Raw genomic sequence first — 19,904 nt, 5'->3', positions numbered from 1 at the left:
GCGTTTATTTACTTGGCACTTTCCAGAAGGGCACGAGTAGGGGCTGAGCTCAAAATAAATTGAATTTCTAATTCTTATACACATGCACACACACGTCAGTGTGAAAAATACTTGCCAGGACTCAGCTTCGGAGCCAGAGGTCTTTCAATTCTCCCCCCTCCCACATATAAATAAAACAATGTGAAACTGCTGCATGCGACATGGGGAAAAAAAGGCAGCTGACCAACAGTGAAAAATTGTTTAATATTTTCCTATTCTGATGAACTCAACTTCTAGAAATGTACATAAATATCTAGCCCGGTCTCTCGCTCTAAATACAGCACGCGTGTATTTTTAAGTGGAGAGAGAGAGATTGAGACTTCTAAGGGCACACATGTATAATATATATCTGTCTGTGTGTGTGTCTGATTAGGGGATTTTGCGCAGAGAAAATATCGCAAGCTTTCAGCGTGTCAGCCGCTCACAGGAAACCACAGAGCGGTGACGGCAATCCGTACGGTTCCGGTTTTCGGTTCAGCTGGGCTCGCTTTTCGGCCCCTGACGCCGCAGGCCTTTCCTCACTTTGGACCGAGCGAGCGAATCCCACACCTCGAACCCGTGTGTTGCCCTTTTAAATGTGCGGCCTCCCCCCCCACCACCCTCATGCTCCAGACCACATTATTGAGTGTAGGTGTCATTTTCTTCAAGAATTCGGTGCGCCCTCCTCCTCCTCGTCCTCCTCGTCCTCCTCCTCCTCGCTGAGCTCTTTTCACAACGCTCCAACCCTCGGTGCCCAGGATCCGGCCCTAAACTCGGATTCCTATGCATGTTTGGAGTCCTCCCCCTCCAAGCGGCACGGCCTGCAGGGAAACAGTGGTGCTGCAGCGCACCTGGGCCCGGGTTCGACGCCTTTTGTCCTTCATTGCTTATTAATATATCGCTATTTTATATAGGATTCAGTAGGATGCGACGCATTGATATAGAGTTTAAAACACCGATATTCGTGTACACAGAAAAATTATTACGATAATGCAGGAAATAAATGACTAGATGTGATTTACGAATGACCTATAATGATATTTTTAAATAAGCTAAGGTGGGACCTTCTGATGCAAAGCACAAAAATGTGAAAACTACACAAAGAAAAAAAGAACGCATCCAGAAATGTTTAGAATGACATTAAGAATAAGCTGAGCTATGATATTAGTATTCTCCGTTTCCATACGAACAAAGGGGATCTTGCAGAACCCGTGCATTTTACATTCTGTGATGAAAGCGCCGCTTCCTCGCGGACGGAGCCCGCTGAGTTGCCCTTTTAATTTGTGGCCACGCCCCTTGGGCAAAGAGCCCCGCCCCGTTTAATGTATCAATTCGTTGACGAGTCACGTGACCCCGGGGGACTTGGGGGGGTAAATGTGAGCTGTATAGAGACTCGCAGAGCAGTGCCTGCATTCCTCTCCTCATCAAAGCTCGCTTTTAAGATCGGAAGGAAAATCATAAATAAAAACAGAAGCGGACTGGAATTAACCGAAACAAACTAACCGAACCGTGGATTTACAGATGCGCAATACAGGGAATTATAATGATCGAGCTGGAGAACTGGTGAAGCTGCTTTTTGTCTGAAATATCTCTCACTTTGCGTGATCGGACGTCGAAGGGGAGAAGGTGGAAAAATAAACAAACGAGTCGCTTTTTTTTTTTTGCCTTTTAAAGAGGAAAACAAAATGGCGGAGGAGGGCGCGCGCTGAGCGGGGACGCGGCCCCTTTAAGAGCACGAGAGGATACAACAAATTTTTATACGAGTTAATCGTCACAGTCGGACACATCGTGTCAGTAATTCTCTTAAAAATAGACGAACACACACAGACACACAGCGGGACGGGTTACTAGCATGACACGGTAAAATGGTAAACCACTTTTTTGTAGGGAATTGTAATAATAAGAGTAATAATAATAATAACAGTAATAATAAGAGTGGCGATGACGAGAAGTGATTCGACGCCGTTAAATGGAGACAGATAGTTAACTGTGTTAATGTGTTAACCAGCTGGTTAGGGCAGGTTAGGGACGACTCGACAGGACTGGGTTTTAAAGGGCAGACGACGGGAATTAGATTTCTTTTAAAAAATCGAACAATATGAGGGAATATCGGGTGTATTTATGTGTGCAGAACATCTAATGACGTCGCTTCACAGAAAATACCAGAAATATATGGACACAGAGACAAATAAAGGTCGTTTTTTTCCACGGTTGACTTCCTCCATGTAGGAAACGAACGGCCCTTTAAGTGAATATAATGCAATATATTGTACAATAGGATGTACTTTGTCTGAAAATAAGGTAAATGTTTATTTTTATTATTAAACAAATACACATATATATATATTTAGGTAGTTGAGAGGAGACGGTGGCGGCAGAGGCCTTGTGTACAGAACATTGGTGACATTTTGTACATTTTCGACTGCGTACTGTACACAGATATAGTGCTGGAATCGTAAAGCTGCTCTAACATTCATTTTAATAAGGGCTTAAAAAGGAGTTTTTTTTAATTAAAAAAAAATAATAATTTAATGTCACTGAAGGGGGGGGGGAAGAGGAGCTGCTTTTTGTTTGGTGTGACGGATAATAAGGTGTCAGCAGCTTTAATCTGATTTACTGCAGAGAGGCCTACCTGTCCCGGTCCTGAACCGGGTCCCGGCGCGGTCCTGGTCGCGCCGTTTCCGTTACGGTAATGATTGTGGCGTCACAATAAAAGACTGACTATGCATTTTGATGCGAGGTGCAGGTTTACTTGGCATCGCTGACCAACGCGACTCATCGTCGACCGGCGAACGGCTACACAAAAGAGTCAGGGAAATATTGGACTTTAGAGCGAACGGGAATTGATGTAAACCGTGAATTGGGTAATTTGTGCTGGACGCATCTATGTACCACACTGTAGCACGCACATATGTGTCTGTATGGGTGTATGATATAGTCTGGAATGTTCTCATTTATTCTGGGATTTGACCTCCCGGCTAAAATCTGTCAGATTAAGGCTCTTGCTCCAAAGTGGGGTGTGTGTATGTCTGTATGAGTGTGTGTCTGTGTGTGTGTGTACAGAGCATTCTGTCGTATGTTCCGCCTGCTCTTCTCACGGTTCGTTGTGCCTTGGCAGCACACATGTAGCTGAGATCACTTTGGGACTCCGGCGCTACACTGCAACGTTGTAACGCAGCAACGTTTACAACCCTGTCAGCACTGTGACATTGTGACGTTATGTACAGTGTCAAAATTGAAACGGTGTAACCCTGTAACTGGTCCCACGACGGTCCTGGTGGTCATTCTGCTCCATTCCATCACTTCGCTCCAGCTGTGGGACATGTTCTGGGGGCAGGAGCCACACCTCGTCCCTGAACCCCACTGAACGCGTCTCCACGGAACGGCTCACGTTAATATCGATGAGTCGGAACTGAAGCTTCTGGATTCCCTCCCTGCCCCCCCTCCCGCTCTGGAATTTTATCCTCCCACCCTTGGATTTTCAGCCCAGTTCCGGCATTTCTATAGATTTAGGTATCGATACGCACACGTTGGACTGGAGAAGATCCCGCCGGACAGCTAGCAGACTCGCTTTGATCGATTTGCCGGACGGAACTCTTCCTTGGGAAGGGTGGTTTATTCCAGCAAAACCGGAACGGCTCAGAGACACCGGGGCTGAAAGGAAACGTAGAATTTTTAGCAGCGAGCCACGGCTGTCTCCTTCCTGATAGAGCGCATTGTCAGGTATAATTAATGCGAAGACCAGCGGGAAGTTTCCCGAACGAGCTGCGATGGCTGAAAACTGGAAAAACTGCTTTGAAGAGGAGCTCATCTGCCCCATCTGTTTGCATGTCTTCTCGGAGCCCATCCAGCTCCCGTGCAAACACAACTTCTGCCGGGGCTGCATCAGTGAGGCCTGGTCCAAAGACACGGGCCTGGTGCGCTGCCCCGAATGCAACCACGCCTACAACCAGAAGCCGAGCCTCGAGAAGAACCACAAGCTGTCCAACATAGTGGAGAAGTTCAACGCGCTCAACGTGGAGAAGACCCCCACGGTGCTGCAGTGCATCCTGTGCAGGCGGGGACCGCCCCTCCCGGCGCAGAAGGTGTGTCTGCGGTGCAACGCGCCCTGCTGCCAGTCCCATGTGCAGACCCACCTGCAGCAGCCATCCTCCAACACCGGGCACCTCCTGGTGGAGGCCGAGGACGTGAAGGCCTGGAGTTGCCCTCAGCACGACGAGTACCGGCTGTACCACTGCGAGGCGGAGCAGGTGGCTGTGTGCCAGTACTGCTGCATCTCCAGGTGCGCCCCCAACCACGGGCACGCCGTGAGCGACGTCGAGGTGCGCCGCAACGACATCAGGGTAGGTGGCCCTCCGCAGCACGTTTTTCATCGCGGCATCAGTCAGCGCGAATCACGCTGCAAACATACCTGTTTGAGTTTCTGCAGGACATCCTCTGTCCTGAGCCTGCATACGCCTCACACACACTTGCTGTGATCGCCCACCCTCCCCCTTGCTCCTTTGGAGAGGCGTTTCGGCATCTTCTCGTGCGTAACTTTCGTCGAGGGTGATGAACGCAACCTCCTCGGTGCTGGTCTGCTTTATTCTGGGGAGACGCTCATTTCAACGCCATCGATTTCTCTTGCCGTGATTTTACATAAAGGGGACCGTGAGCTGCTGCAGGAGCATCGATGTGTTTTAGGGAAGTGCATCCCGAAATTGTTTGAGGCCCAGACTGATGAATGAGAAGAAGGAAGGATTTCGGTTCAGTTCCGTTGTTTTAAACGCGCTTTTGCAATCACTCAGCTGGTGTCACAGTTTGCGTGTTCGTGTTGAGGAGGTGCAGCATCGTCCAGCGCCGGCCATCGTTCCTCAGTCTCGTCCATCCGGGGATCGGATCCTCAGCGGAGTGGTTTGCGTGAAGGCGAGGTGCTGTCCTACTGGTTTATGAAATGCGAGGACTGTCAGAATGCTGAAGTGAGTCATAAAACTGCCACAGCTCTGAATCTGTTGCCAAGGTTACGTCACACATTTTTATTTGGATTTTAGTTTACAAGTCTAAGAAAATGCAGGCAAGGTTGACGCCGGAAGGATACGAGTTTCAGTCCCGGCACTGCTGCCCGGTCAACTCACGATAAACACGGATTTCCTGTGTTACATGAAAGCAGGGTATGAGTGGTGTAAGTTGATCTGGATGAGAGTGTGTTATAAATGGCATGCAGGTTTGTGTATTTGTCCTGAAATAAACTATCGACACCATGTGTTACATTGCTGATGAGAACAACCGTCAGCCCGGCGTGCGTCTTGTGTTTCCTCGGCCTCCGAGTCCCTTTTATGTGGAGGAGGCTGGAGAAGGCGGCCGTGGAGCAGGTCCCCCTTCCCGAGTGCATCGATTCTCAATTGTGATCCATCCCCGTCTTCCGTCACGGCGATAAACAAACGGGCCAAGAAAGGAACAATGGCACCCCCCACCCCGGGGGCTTATCTTGGCGAGCACAGCATGGGGGGCGAGGAGCTCGGTGCGGGCCGCTCAGCCGTATTTTCTCTCGTACAGGACGAGGGAACGCGGCTCCTCTTTTGTTTCCTGCCGAGCCCCCCGACACACACACACACACACACACACACACAACCCGCTCCTCCGCCACCATTTCCTTGCCTTTTGAGAGAGTCATTATTTCATTAAATGCGTCGTGTTTCTCAGTTTGAAGGGAGCTGCCGCACCTTCCGGCACTTGGCAATGGACGGCCTGCTCTTGCCGCCCCGAATTTGGTCAATTAATGGAAGGGCCTGTCGATAGGAAGGGGGCCACTTTTTTAAAATTTCTTTTTGCATTTAGCTTCCCGTCACATTGCGTGTGTGGGACTGTTACGGCCCAGTGGTTACGGTGTCTGACGTGGGTTGGAATGGTCACATGTTATTGGAAGGAGGCCGGCGAGGAGAGGCCCGGTCGCCTCGTGAGCCTGTAATTGAAATTCATTTTATACGTTTTCAGTTTATCACCAAAACTGACTGCGATTGAGCCCAGGAAGGTGTACACGTACGGGAATGAAATCAGTGCGTGTCAAAGTGTGTTTAGTGTCACTGTGGAGGCGGGGGGTTTGAAGAGTCGAAATGTCCGAACCCACAGCTGGCGGCGCGTTGTTGCCAACGGCCATCTCAGCAATATGGGAGTTTTGCTGTCACCGCACTGGTTGTCAGTCGTTGCGGCGCGTCATCGGCCAAAACACATTGTTCTTCAAAGCAGGAAGTGAGGGCAGGTGTGCGTGTGTGTGAGCACAGATGCGGGAGGGCTCTTCTCGTCATTACTCTTTGTTTGCCTGCGATTTCCGTAATGCTTCAGTGTCGTTATGTAACATCAGGATTTTTCTCGTCTCAGATGTGGTTTTCTCGCTTGGGTGAGAGGCACCAAAGGGGGCAGCGGGGCGACCGCTTAAAGGACGCGGCCCGGGGCGAGGAGGGGGTGGAGGGCGGTTTGGGGTCGCTTCTGACCCGCTGCGGACGAACATCCGACGAGGTGCAGTGGCCGCGGCCGCGGGCGTGGGCTGAATCGGCGCGCCCCTCGAAGGCCCAGTGTGACAGTAATGGAAGCGTGACCTTTCACCCTGGAGGTATACTTAGTTTCCAGCTGCGCAGCCCCACCCCCACCCCAGCCCGCCCCAGTCTGCAGATCGCCACAATTAGGTCACAGTCCTGCACCCTCTTGTCGTCCCTTTTCCCTCTTTCCCGCAGACGCTGTGGACCTTTTCTCCTTTCCAAACCGTACAGGAAGTTGTTAGTGCAGTCGGAGGGGTGGGGGCGGAGGGGGTGGAAGGACACCCAAATTGTGCATTTTCTCTTTTCCTGGACAGTCCCATTTTGCCACACACCTTAAGCTGGGGTTTTAGCAGGTTTGCGTGTATCGAGAGTGGACTGTCGGCTCCGGGGTTGGAGGAGTGGTGGCGGTGTGTGCGCGCGCGTGCGGCTGTTTTGCGTGGTATCAGAGTTAAAGCGCGTGGAGGAATGTGCTCTAGAGGGCCAACGCCTCATGCCTCCAGATGCGTGGGTGGTGGTGGGGAGCGGGGGGTAGATGCCGCTGGCTGCCCAGAACGCTCCGCCCCCCAGTACTGCTGCTCCGCCCCCCTTCCCAACCCCACAGAATCGATGCAGAACAAAATGTGAGAGAAAGCAGAGGGTGCAGTGCAGACCAACTGTATCTCTCTCATTGTTCCCAAAGGGGTTTGATCATCATGTCTCCGGAAAACTGCGTGCATGGTGTGCGTGTGTGCGTGTGTGTGTGTGTGTGAGAGAGAGAGAGACAGAGAGAGGCAGTCTGGGCGCATTGAGGGGCCTCAGTTCCCCCTGCTCATCATCACCAAGCAAGCTCAACTCTCCGAAGGGCCACCTGACTCCTGGACCCCCCGGTCCTGCTGGGACTCGCTCCCAGCATACAGTGGAATGTTGCAGCTGCCCATCCTTTCACATTGCATCATGGGAGAGGGAGCAGGGAAGTGAACGGTGGGTCAGGAATCAGGGTTAGGAGGTGAGCGGTGACACACAGGGGTGTTTACTCCTCGGAATTGGCATGGGGGGGGGGGCCCCAGGTGAAACAGACAATGGTTTGGTTCAGAAGCCACTCTTTGGATTCACTCAACCCGTTGCTCTCTCCTCCTCTCTCTCTCTCTCTCTCTCTCTCTCTCTCTGTGTAAAGGTAAAAATAGAAATGACGTGCAAAAGGACTCGCACGCCCCTTCTCTGCAATTCCAGTTCCACCGTTTTCTCAATGCAAAGACATCAGAAAATCCCAGGAAAGTCTCTCAGCTTTACACACCACTTTGTATCCATGTTTCCCTTTCCTTTTAATGCAGCCATGTTTCCCAGGATACGGTGGGCAAAGGTCGTCGACAGCGCTTAGAACCGCAGCGCCACTCCCTCTGTGTTCGTGGGCTCCCAGCGGGGCGGCCGACTGGTCCTTGGACGATCGCTAAACGTAGGGATCGCTAAAATACCAGGGATCTTTCACAGACTGGGGGCTTTATTAGGTTACTTTGGAGCAGACGGTTTATGATGCTTCTGAGTTTACCCACGATGCAGTGGGGCCTGGCTCCAGCACCGGTGTTGTCTGTGCATTTCGTTCACAGGACAAGCAGAGTGCGTGGGTTGCGTGACACCCCGGTAGAGCTGACAGTGCTGCACGTGCCAGTGTCTCTGTCTTGAACGCGACCACCCGCTTGAACGCCGAGAGTCCCCTGGGATGTGTCGAACCCATGACTCCCGGCTGTGGCTCGTTAATAGACCGAGTAGAGAGACCGAACAGAGGAGAGGCATCGACCGTTTCCATCTCTCTCCCACACACACGTCAATACACACCCCCCGACAGGAATGACTGAACCTTTCAAGTCCTGCACCCGAGTTTACTTCAAGGCTAATGAACTGATGCCGTGTGTGTGCGCGCTCGAGTGTGTGTGTCAGAGTCGACATCCGAAGCAGCCGCTTTAGCGTCGCAACTTAGCGCTGTCAGCGCTCCCCCCTCACCCGTAGCCCCGCCCCCTGAGCGTGGCCTCATCGCCTAGGGCCTCAGGAATGTGGGCCCTCTCGCAGCCGGCAAAATGCCATCGCCCCGCGGTCGAATTCTCACGCACTGCGGCTTTTTCACGCGCGGCTGGGGTGGGGAGGGTGGTGTGGGGGGTACCTACAATCTGTCACTGACACTGACGCGGGTGCAAACAAAGGCGAGACGGAGGGAAGGAGGAGGGGAGAATCCGGTCGGACCCCCTCCCCCGCCGTCCCCTCTCTCTCTCGCTCACTCGCTCTCTCACTCTCCTTCCCTCTCATGTAAAGCTCTTTGTTGTCATGACAGCAACCTGCCCCCCCCAAACAGTTGAGGCTCCCTTTCACATGTAACATTTATTTAATTAAAACTAAATTGGCTGGCTCCGTGCTTATTTGTCAGCTCCTGGCTGCCTTTGCAAACTAATTATTAGTTGTGTTGTTTTCTTGCTCTTCGGAGGCCGAGCTGAAAGGGCCGGATTAAAGCTCGTCTCGGAAGCGCGAGCGTCCCGCTTGCCAGCGCCCGGCCCGTCGCTTTGAGAGGAGCGGCTCCGGCTGCCGGGGAGAGGGGGGCTGCCGGACCTCTTCGAAGACAAAAACGCCGAAAGGAGCTCCTCCGAGTGACGAATCGCTCCCCGTTGGCGTTGCCGTTTGATTTATCCCAATTTTAAGGAGGAAAAGGACGTAAAATATTCCCATAAATTGCTTTGGATCGTGCGGAGGCTACTATATGTGACTGCGCTTTTCTGTTCTTTTCCAGGAAGGTCAGTTGAGATTTTGTGTGGTGGTCAGTCCTTTTCTGTCCAAGTGTCTTATTGCAGTGGTGAGAAGTAATGGACCACACGTTTGAGAGGTGGTTAATGGTTAGCGAAGGACCCCCCGCGGAGTGTCCCAGCCCCCTTCCTGGTGGTGTTACCGCACTGTTGTCTAGTCAGGTGTCTCCCAGATGGCTCGGTGCCATCTGTCCTTCACACTTCCTGTCCATTCGTCCATCCAGTGAGAGCTCCCACTCAGGTCCATGCTTTGCTAGTGGCTTTGAGTTTCAGGTCAGTTCCTACAGCCGCTCTGAAGGACCTGAACCGGTGCTTCCATGAATCGCTCGCATCGTTTGCATATCGGTCTCTGCCTCAAGGTCGCGGGAGTCCCATGAAAAACCCAAACCCTTTGTTTTGTCCCCACGGGCGTACTACTGCACCCGGTCTGTCCTGTCACTTTCAGTTTCAATGCCCAAAAACTCTGCACCTCTCAGTCTGATGCTGCTGGCAAATTCATACATGTCTTTTATTAATTTGCAGGATCTCATCCAAAGCAGATTTTACAGGTATCAGTTTATGTATCTGGGTGTCAACACGGTCCGTTCCGGTTGATACAACACCGGTCCCACACACCACCCACCCCCCGACCGGGTTTGTTGGTCCGCAAGACACTTTTGCCGAATTGATTGAACTGTAGGATCTCAGAAGTCTTCTCTTCTCCTCCCTCCAAAACCCTCGCACCCTACAGCAAACGTTGATGAAGCAGCTGGACCGCATAGAGGACAGGACGCAAGAAATCGAGGAGCAACTGTACAAGCTCGAGTCGGACAAGTGTCTGGTGGAGGCAAGTTACCCCCAGAGCTGGTTGGCCCACTATACGGCTTTACTGTTGTACCATAGTCTGAAGACACCTTTGTCCTGATCTTGCTCTTGTTCTGGGGAGGTGGATGTGTGCTGTGTGGATAGTGCTTTCTCTGTGCGTGTGTGTGTGATGGAGAAAATGACCCCTTGGCCTGGTCTGGAGGGGTGCAGATGTACCTTTCAGTCTGTTGACTTTGTCTACATTTACGTGAATCGGCTTAGTCGCTAGGAAGGAAGCACTTCCTGTGATCTGCTTCTCTCGTGAGCAGAGCCTTTACGCTTCTTTTTCACAGGACAAGGTGCAGCAGCTGCAGGATGAGGTGCGCGTGCAGTACCAGAAGATGCACCAGCTTCTGGAGGAAGACCTGGGCAAGACGCTGGAGGTGCTAGACAAGGCCCGGTCCCGCTTCTGCCAGGAGAACTCCGCCCAGGCACTGCAACTCAACGAAAGGCGGCAGGAGGCCAAGAAGCTGCTGAGCTCTGTCCAGGCGGTCTTTGACAAGGCCGAGGACATCAACTTTATGAAGGTGGGGCCTTTCTAAGTTCAACATGTTTATTAGTACTCACAGTGTGACTAATAGACACGACTCTGAAGAATTTCCATTTTCTGCAAGTAGCAGTTTGCTTTAAATAGATCCACTGTAGTGCTTCAGCTTAGAGTGTAGTTTGAGCTGTCTTGTGGAAGCCTAGGGCTTTCTTATACTCTTTCTTGTTGGTAAGTTCACCAGTAACAAGAAGGAAGTCACTGGAGAAGGTGGTCCCACTTTTTGAAAGGAAGGTATTTAGAAGGGTCATCCCTCCTTTTCCGATGAATGTCTTGCGAAAGGTTGTCGCTCTTTGTTGGTGGAAGCTCCTTCGGAAGGTGGTCCCTCTTTCTTGGATAAATGTCTTGAGGAAGGTTGTCCCTCTTTCTTGAAGGAAGCTCTTGAAGGTGGTCTCTCTTTCTTGGAGCGAACTTTTGAGGAAAAATATCCCTCTTTCTTAGATTCAGCATCTTGAGGAAGGTTCTCCCTCTTTCTCAGATTATGCTCTTGAGGAAGATGGTCTCTCTCTCAGATGAAGGTCTTAACGATTGAAGAGAGTGGTTGCCTTTCCTGCAAGCTCATTGAAGTCCCCTCTTAGTTCCACTGTCACTTTGCCTAACATAAATTACATGTGGTTGTAACTAAGGAGGAAATGTTGGTGCTTCCTCTCAACCCAGCAAAATGTTGAATTTCCTCAAGAGAATCTACAGCTTCAGGAGAGATGAATAATACTGTCAGTTCAGAGGAGGTGTTGATCAGTCCTTTCTCTTTTTTGTTTTCAGAACACAAAGTCTGTGAAAATACTATTGGACAGGTAAGAGACACTTCTGGATGAATACCAGCTCCATAGGTTTTTTTTACTAGTGTTTTTGGATTATTTAGACCCTTTATGCGGAGCAGTTTGTATGGGACACTTGCTTATCCTGGGTAAGAAGTAGCTGAAGGGCACAAGTTTTCAGCAGAAGGTCCCATATTGGAACTTTTTTGACCAGTTATCTATGACCTTAACCCTTGTTCTACCTGCTGCCCAACTGCTTTGAATTGTGACCTCACTGGAACTGGATCCTTTAATTCCAGGACCCAGACGTGTGTCGGCAGCGCTCTACCTCCTCACAAAGTGGGACACCTCAACTCCAAAATCTTCCTCTCTGAGATTTCCAAGAAAGAGAAGAACTTGCGCAAAATGCTAGAAGGTAAGACAGACGTTTCAAGGAAAAATTTTGAACTGTTGACAAATAACAAAAGACAAATGTGTCTTGAATCGAGCTGTTATGGTTTGTAGCTGATGTGGTGAAAGAGCTGCAGTGATCGACATTGCGTGGGATTGTAAAAAATCTTCCTTTTCACGCTTCTGCTCCCTCGCTCCATCTTCTCGTCATTTTTGCATTGATCTCCTTGGGCTTTTTTCCTAAACGTGCCTTAACTCTCTCCCCTTTGCACTCTCCTGTGCACCTTTACATGTTTTTCCTGTTTATACCTCTTTCTGTTTCCCTCCTTTTTCCTCTCCATATCTCGCTGTCTGCCTCTCCAGTTCCTTTCAACGCTCCGGCCAACTTCCTCCAGAGCATTCCGGCGTATTCCTGCAGCTTGAGCAGCTTGGGGGCCGAGAAACGCAAGCACTCCACTGCCTTTCCGGAGGGCTCTGCGTCCAGCACTGGCTTCCTGGAACCACCACCCGGTGCTGTGGGCAAGCAGCCGTACCTGGGACAGGGCCCCACAGGCTCTGGGGAGGGCCAGTCCTCCCAGTCCATGGTCCCGTGCAGCTCAGCACAGCACATGGTGGGCCTTGGAGGGGGTGGGGCAGGAGGAGGGGGCGGAGCCCAGCCAGTCCATCACTCTGGCTCCGTGTTCACGCCCTCCCACTATCCAGGTAGCGGTCAATACGGTGGCCGTAAGATCCTCATGTGCACAGTGGACAACTGCTACTGTTCTGGCGTGCCTTCGGTGTCCAACCACCGTGGCCACGCCCCCTACCCCCGCTCGGGATCCTTCCCCTGGACGGTGAGCTCCCAGGAGTACCCCCCGCCGCTGCCCGCCACCCCGGCCGTGCCCCAGTCCCTCCAGGGCCTCTCTGTGCGGGACTGGCTGGACGCCTCCCAGAGCCACAGGCACCCCGACTTTTACAGCCTCTACGGCCAATCTTCCACGAAGCACTACGTCACCAGTTAACCTTCTGCCGCTGCAAGTCGGGAGGAGACGCGCCAGTGGAGTCGCTCTCTTTCGGTTATGTTTTCCTTTGTTTTTGGAGTTTCAGGCTACAAATAAAGGTTACATGCACGCAAGCACACACACACGCACAGATTGTGATAAATTGCGTATACCCTTGTGTGTTTGTGTGTGCGCTTGCATGATGTCTGTCCTACCTTTCCCTCCTTTTCTTAATCAAGTCACAAACCAATTGCCTTCCCGCGCTACACTGGTTCTCCATCCCAGATGCTCTCCATACACTTCTGTCAAAGGTGGATGAGGAAAATTTCAGGTTTATGCTATATTTTGCGCATTTCCACCATGGCTGAAGCCATACTCAGTACTACTCTTGCATTAGTATTACTATTATAATTAGTATTAAAACTGTAGGTTTCAATTTAAAATGCCCTTCCTCAAAATGTCCTCTCGGCTTTTTCTTCCAAGCATCATTGTGTCTTGTCTGGCTCGGTTCGAACCCTGGCTGGGAGGTCGGTGCCCTCCTGAGACCACCGCTGCGGCCCAGAAGACGCGCTCCGGGCTCCTTTCTGAAACAATGTGGTATTCTGGTTTGATTGTGAAAAGGAAAAACAACACTTTTTTTGTTTTCTTTTTTTTTTTTGTAAAGTTAACCTTGAAGAGACTTCCAGCAAAGTAGCCGAGCGGATTGAAAAACGTCCGCAGGCTCACGTGGCCCACAGAGGCTCCTCGACACAAAGACTGAGGGGGTCGTGCGAGCGGGTCGCGTTGAATGCAAAGCGGCCCCTTCGCGGACCACACAGGTGGGGGAACAAAGAACTGCTCCGGCGTCGCACATGGATGCTGTTAATATACTTCCTGCAGATTGATGTCACTTCCTGCACCAAGCACATTGAGTTCTTAACTTCCTGTTTGTAGCTGTAAGCATGTTGGAAAAAAGCACTCAAAACTGCAAGCGGTTCACAAAGAGTGTGTGTACGGGGGGATGGGTGTTGGAATGGGTGGATATTTTTCATGACTTTTATATAAAAATAGACTGGACTGCTCAGCTTGTGTAAAAAATGGTCGAAATGCTTAAGACAGAGCGATTAAAAAGCTGGTTACAAAAAAAATGTATACAAGATCTTTTTGTAAATATTTTGTGAAACAAAAAAAATAAGCATATGTGATTTGGAGAAAGAAAAAAAATCCAAATAAATTGTGGTTTCAAATAAATGAAGTAAAAAAAAAAAAAGATGCGTTACAGACGTTTGGCTTTTCCTTCAGTCCTGGATGAGTGTGTATCCAGGCAAGACGTCTCTCATGACTCCCGAGCGTCGAGTGTGTGCAGCACCACGAAGACTTTTATTACTGAGGTTGAGTTTTATGTACGAGACCGGAGGGGCCGGTAATTGTGAGCGCTTGTGTGGAGCATGTCCTCGAGCGTCACCTTAATTCCATGTGTGGTTGACTTGACGCGCTTGATGGCAGGCTGTATATTGTATTTGGAGCTTTAATGACGGAATAAAAAAACAGATTTGGGGAGAAGGCACAATGACGAGTAGCAGAGCCTTAGAGAAGTTCAAAAGGACCTCAAAATGCAGACCCGCCGCCGACCGAAAGCGGCTTCCAGACGTCACTGGACTCAATGCCAGCGAAGGAAACGCGCCTCAGAGGTCCACAATTAGTGGAGAGCCTTAAGTCCCCAATGTCGAAATCCATCATTCTTATTCCAGTGTTACCGCTCTGGCAGAAACTCCCATGAGCTGAGCTGCACGTTGGGCTGCGATGGGGCGCCGCTGCAATCCTTCAGATGTTTGTTGGACACGTTTCTTTTGTTGTGTTTGACTTGCCGAAGCGTTCCCATGTATCTCCTCTACTCGTTTTTCCGCACTGGCTTCCTATAACTGCCCAGATCAAATTTAAGACCCTGGTTATGGCCTTCAAAAGCATCAGTAGAACTGCTCACAAATATCTAAAGGACTTGATCGGCCGCTACACCCCAACCAGACCGCTATGCTCTTCCACATCTGCTTGCTTGGTGGTCCCACACACGAAAGGTAAAGTGCAGAGGTTCTCAGTTCTGGCTCCGTTGAGGCGGAACGACCTCCCCCTCCCCCTCTCACTCAGAACTGCTGAATCTTTGTCCACATTTAAAAAGGGTTTTAAAACTCGTCTCCTCTGGACTCGCTTTGCCCATCATCTCTTAAGTTCACATAAGGTGTAAATGTTAATGATGCTGCTCGGATCAGTCCTTTGCACAGCTACTCATGTAACGTAACACAAATGTTTATGTTGGACGGTTGGATTTTGGAGTTTGTGGCCCTGGGTTTGAAATGCGAAACAAAAAATCGAGTTTTGTTGATTGACACGATGCACTTTGAACCGTTTTAATGCTAAACCACATGATCAATGGAGAGGCTGAAGAAAGAAATTTAGGAAATGCCTTCAAATTCTGGGATTAAGTGTAGAGTAGTCGCAGCTCATGGTATAGTAGCTGGAGCAGCTGCCTTTGGGCCCAAAGGTCATGGGTTCAAATCCCTCTTCTGGTTGTAGTGCCCTTGAGCAAGGTACTTACCCTAAATTGCTCCAGTAAAATTATACAGCTGTAGGTACAACCTTGTAAATTGGCAAGGGTCAGCTCCATGGGCATTTATTCATTTAGCTGACCATTTTTCCCCAAAGCAACTTATAATTACTTACCTATTTATACAACTGGGTGATTCAGGGTAAGTACCTTGCTTAAGGGTAATACAGCCAGAGGTGGGAACTGAACCTGCAACCATTGAGACCAAAGGTAGAAGCTGTAACCACTGGCTTCCATAATATAAATGATGGTTATGGAGTTTTAGTTCCACAGAATTTCTGTCTCAATTTTTTTTTCTCTTACTGTACTGGTCACTTAAAGAGACGAATAAAAATGCTCAATGAGTAGCTTTTGTCTCCTTAGAAACCAAAGCGACGTCAGCAGTTGGGTGGAGGGAGGCCTCGGACACGGTCGCCGAGGTAGAGCTGTTGATCAGTTTCCCGACTTGGCTACAAGGGAGATTAGTCACTTGAGCATCATCTCGGGCGCCGATTTCAGTTTTTAGCTGTTGGTTCCAACTTGACTCAAAGATTAAATGTTAGTCATTAGAGCTGCGAGGGCGGCGCTTTCGCCGAGGGAGTGCAGCTTGGAGAAAACCCAAGCGGAACTCTGCGAGTTTTAAAGGCATAAACACCGCGATGAGTTCAACGCCATGGAGTTCCGTTGAAGACCCAACGCGTGAGGAGCCCGATGACTCATCGGGGTCAACTGGGACGGCACACGGTGAGCGTGAGGGATGCTGGAGATGTGGGAACCAAGAGGGTTTGGAAGGTTGCTCACACCGGACCCAGGAGAAGGTTGAACCCGTGGGCTGTGTCGATGGACCCTAGGTGCCCACGGGTTCAACCTTCTCCAGTGACGTGTCCTCAGTTGAACGTCCCTCTAGGTTTCTTCTGGCTTCAGCTCTCCTTTCCTAGGGACCACGTCCGCTCCACGCCCTGGGCCCTCAGACGTCCGGATGCGAGACGCGGGCTGTCCTCGCTCACCGTTCGTCCCTCCTCTAGCGAGGAGTTCCTCTTCCTCTACGATGGTTCTTCACAACTGCGGTCATATTTCAAAAGGCTTCTCTCATCGGGACCATGAAATCGTTCTTACAGTCGTCCTCCAGATCAGCTTCTCGGTTCGGAGGTTGGGAGGAAGGGGAAGGAGACGGATGATGGGAACGGTTGTTACCTGGGGGGAATTTTCTGCTTTAGCTCTGTGCGTGCGTGTGTGTGTGCGTGTGTGTGTGTGTGAATTCCTGTTCCTAAAATTAGCTACCAGACAGTAACTCCTTTTAGATGTCAATCTGATCAGAGAAGGAGCTCAGCCCTCCGGCACAGACAGGGCGTTTTTTGTTTTTTTTTTTTCCAGGGGAGGGAGTTTTGGGAGATTATTATATAAAATTTAATGCAACAAATAATTATTTGTCGCTTCAAATGCAGCATAAGTTGTGACAGTGGTACAGTCTTTATGAATACGGTGATGCGGCAAATGCATCTCGGCTTTTTCTGATTGTATCAAAGGGAATTAATTGTGTGCCGTCGCCATTAGAAATTTATCAAAAGGCGTCTGAGACGCGTGAGGTTGGTGAGACCGAGCACCACGGTACTTTTTTTCTTACTCTCTTTAAAAAAATCTTCACATCTCTGGAGCTGAATTTGTTTCCTCTTTTTTGGGTGTGTGTGTGTGTGTGTGTGTGTGTGTGTGTGTGTGTGTGCGCGTGTGCGTGTGCGTGTGTGCGGCACGGCATATTTCTGTTTATATCGTTCTGAGAAATATGTGCGGAACACGACAGGCATCCGTAGCCGGGAAACTCGCCGCTCGTGAGCAAAAGCGACGGGCCAGACGGCAAAGGCATCGGAAAGTCGATGTCGAGTTTTTTAACGGTCGCTGGTTCACGGCTCACCGACTCGTCGCCGTCTTTAATTCCAACGGTCGAGTTTTTTTTTCTGGTAACTCAAAGGTAACGTCCACACAAACGGGCCGCACGGCCCGGCGGAAACCACGTGTCCTGCCGCTGGAGCGGAACCTCAGAGAACAGCCTGGAACGGGAGGGGGCGGAAAGTTCCGGAACTTGGGGCCGTGCTCTGTTTTTTTGTTGCGCCGTCTGGCACTCTGGAGTAAAAATGTTGTTCTTGTTTTGTTGCCCCCGTCCCGCCCCGAGCGACCCTCCTCTTCCTGGCTCGAGACGGAGGGCGGGACGGCAGATGACAGGGCTCCCGGCTCTGCCTGTGAGTCAGCGGAGATGCTGGGAACCCCGTGACCCAAATCGTCAGCAGGTGCGGCCTGGTGCAACTCGATCCCCCGGCCCCCTCCCCGGCCCCCCCGGCTCGCCTGCCCCCTCTGTCCAGCAGGATGACAGGGACACCTGTGAGTCATGCTGGGAATTGTTCCTCGACTACTCACTAGCCTTTCTCTCTTTCTACCTCTCTCTCTCTCTCTCTCTCTCTCTCTTTCTTCACCTCCCCCCCCACCTCTCTCTCTTTCTCTCTCTCTCTCTTCTCCACTCTCTCGCTACCTCTCTCCCCCACTACCTCTCTATCTCTCTCTCTCCATTCTCTCTCTCTCTCTTCACCTCCCTCCCCCAACAACCTCTCTCTCTTTCTCCCCCCCATTCTCTCCTCTCTCTCTCTCCACCTCCCCCCTTTCTGTGCCGTTTCCCACCGCTCTCCTGCAAACGGAGTCAGCAGAACGGAGGCGCACGACTGCGTGTGACCCGGAGACGAAGCGAGCGGCCCAATCGGAACGAGGCACAAACGAGACGTAAAGAAACGACACCTGGAGAAACGTGGAGATGTGTGTGTGTGTTTGTGTGTGTGTGTGTGTGTGTGTGTGTGTGTGTGTGTGTTCTGCGCGCTGCCAGCGAATGCTGATAAAAGGCAAAGTTTTTTGGTCATGCAGTTTTTTTGGAGGGGAAATCTCATTAGAGAGAAGCTCCGGTGCGAAGCAGCACTGCCTCTCGCTCTGATCTTAGCGCCTCTGTATGTTCACTGCACGTCTCCCTTGAACACACACACACACACACGCACACACACACACACCACAGAAACGTACACACAAAGGACTGGACGTGAAGAGATATGAGATAAGAGAGAAAAGCGATGAGCTGCTGCGTTTTCACCGCCGCCCAGAGGCCCGAACGCTCAGCCCTCGGCTCGCGTGCCGCTCGGTCGTTCCGGAGGTCCGGCTCACACCCCGTTCTGCACCTACGGAGACGGATTTTTCCCTCCTCTGCCTTCGACCTCCGCCTCTTTGGCACGGGGCCAGATCCTCAACCACTTGGCTGCCTGCTGAATTATGTATTTTCAGATCCTTCCAGACGCAAACGTATGACTGCGAACTGGAGAGACACAAATGAGACAACGCAGCGAGTCCAGAAGGTTTTCCTGTCCGTGGTGGAGAAGCCCATGCGGTCCAGTGCTTTTCCTATGTCCCTCTGCTGAGTAGATTGAGGTTCATCGCTGTTGGCACGAGAGCCTATGTCCGCATGGACTGCGGGTGTCGAACGGAAATCTACGGAGTCCACGCCAGGTCTACGTGAACTTCTTGACCACATGATGAAGGTAGAGCTGACCTCAGTCCTCAGCAGACAGCGGAACCGTACAAAGAGCCACAAGTCGTGTGGAACCATAGTATGGCTTTGGGGGAAACGTTCTAGTCTTTGCAGCCGTCCACAAAGAGGTTCCGCTTGCCCCACGACCAACCGTATGTTCCCGTGTTACTTCCACTTCTGGGTTTGCCATGAGGCACTGCAGGCACAGAGCCTGGGGCCTCTGAAATTTTTAAGGCCTACAAACGAGGGGAAAAAGATGCTGAGTCACAAATTTAACGGGACTAGAACTTCGCAGCTACATCTCAGAAACATAACTGCAGAATTTCCAGGCATCTCCTCGGAAAGTTTCCTCGTGTTCAGCTTCTCCGTGAGACACGTGGTTTAGCAGTAGTTTAAAACGCATCGTGTCGGGCGCTGAGTTCGGAGGGAAATTTTTGCACATTTTGGAGGGAAAGAGCCTGGGGCATACTGGCACCACAGTCCACCCCGGGTCCTTCTTGTCACCTTCTCTATCGATCAGAGCAAAAGTGTTGGGAGCTGTTCCTGCTCGGGGAATAACTTTCTGTCCGATTCCCCCGTAGCCCTGTGGGGTCCCTGGACGCGAGCTGGTAGAATGCGGCGGATTCCCGTCGTCGGCCGAACGGCAGCTTACAGCCGCACTGGCTCCTGGCCTGCCGCTTCTGCTAGCGTACGATAAAATAAAGCAGGAAAGAGTACGATCGGGCGCCTCGTTCGCACCCTGTTCTCACGCCGGCGGCACCGTGGTGCTCGGAGAACAATGCGGTAGCCGCACACCGAGGCCCTCCGCCTCCTCCCTCGCTCCCTCGCCGTCTCCATTTACTCATTACGGAGGCTCAAACTGACAGGTAGGGCCCTCGTTTTGAATTCGACGCGCTGCGCCGGGGCCGCCGCTGTCTTTGATTAGCAGGGGAGCTTTTCAAACGAAATCCTGGCATGTGGGGGTGGGGCCGGGGT

The 19,904-nt window shown here is 51.1% G+C and overlaps 1 protein-coding gene across 1 annotated transcript; it reads left to right on the top strand.

The window, feature by feature from the left end:
• Positions 1 to 1,387: 1,387 nt before the first annotated feature.
• Positions 1,388 to 13,966, top strand: trim8b (tripartite motif containing 8b). The gene is made up of 6 exons (XM_018736252.2): positions 1,388 to 4,361; positions 10,029 to 10,124; positions 10,435 to 10,668; positions 11,448 to 11,479; positions 11,743 to 11,858; positions 12,197 to 13,966. Exons 1-6 carry the CDS (start codon positions 3,789 to 3,791, stop codon positions 12,832 to 12,834), a joined length of 1,689 nt encoding a protein of 562 aa, XP_018591768.2. The 5' UTR covers positions 1,388 to 3,788; the 3' UTR covers positions 12,835 to 13,966.
• The last annotated feature ends 5,938 nt before the right edge of the window (positions 13,967 to 19,904 follow it).

Source organism: Scleropages formosus, chromosome 3 (assembly GCF_900964775.1).
Source record: "Scleropages formosus chromosome 3, fSclFor1.1, whole genome shotgun sequence".
NCBI classification, from domain to species: Eukaryota; Metazoa; Chordata; class Actinopteri; order Osteoglossiformes; family Osteoglossidae; genus Scleropages; species Scleropages formosus.
The sequence above is the reverse complement of the archived record's forward strand: the minus strand, read 5'-3'. Positions and strand labels throughout refer to the sequence as shown.

Bases quoted from the DNA above. Each gene is read 5' to 3' on its own strand.
- trim8b (XM_018736252.2), top strand. From the start codon at position 3,789: ATGGCTGAAAACTGGAAAAACTGCTTTGAAGAGGAGCTCATCTGCCCC. The intron at 10,669-11,447 runs GTGGGGCCTTTC...TTTTGTTTTCAG, and splicing joins AGGACATCAACTTTATGAAG to AACACAAAGTCTGTGAAAAT. The intron at 11,480-11,742 runs GTAAGAGACACT...CTTTAATTCCAG, and splicing joins GTGAAAATACTATTGGACAG to GACCCAGACGTGTGTCGGCA.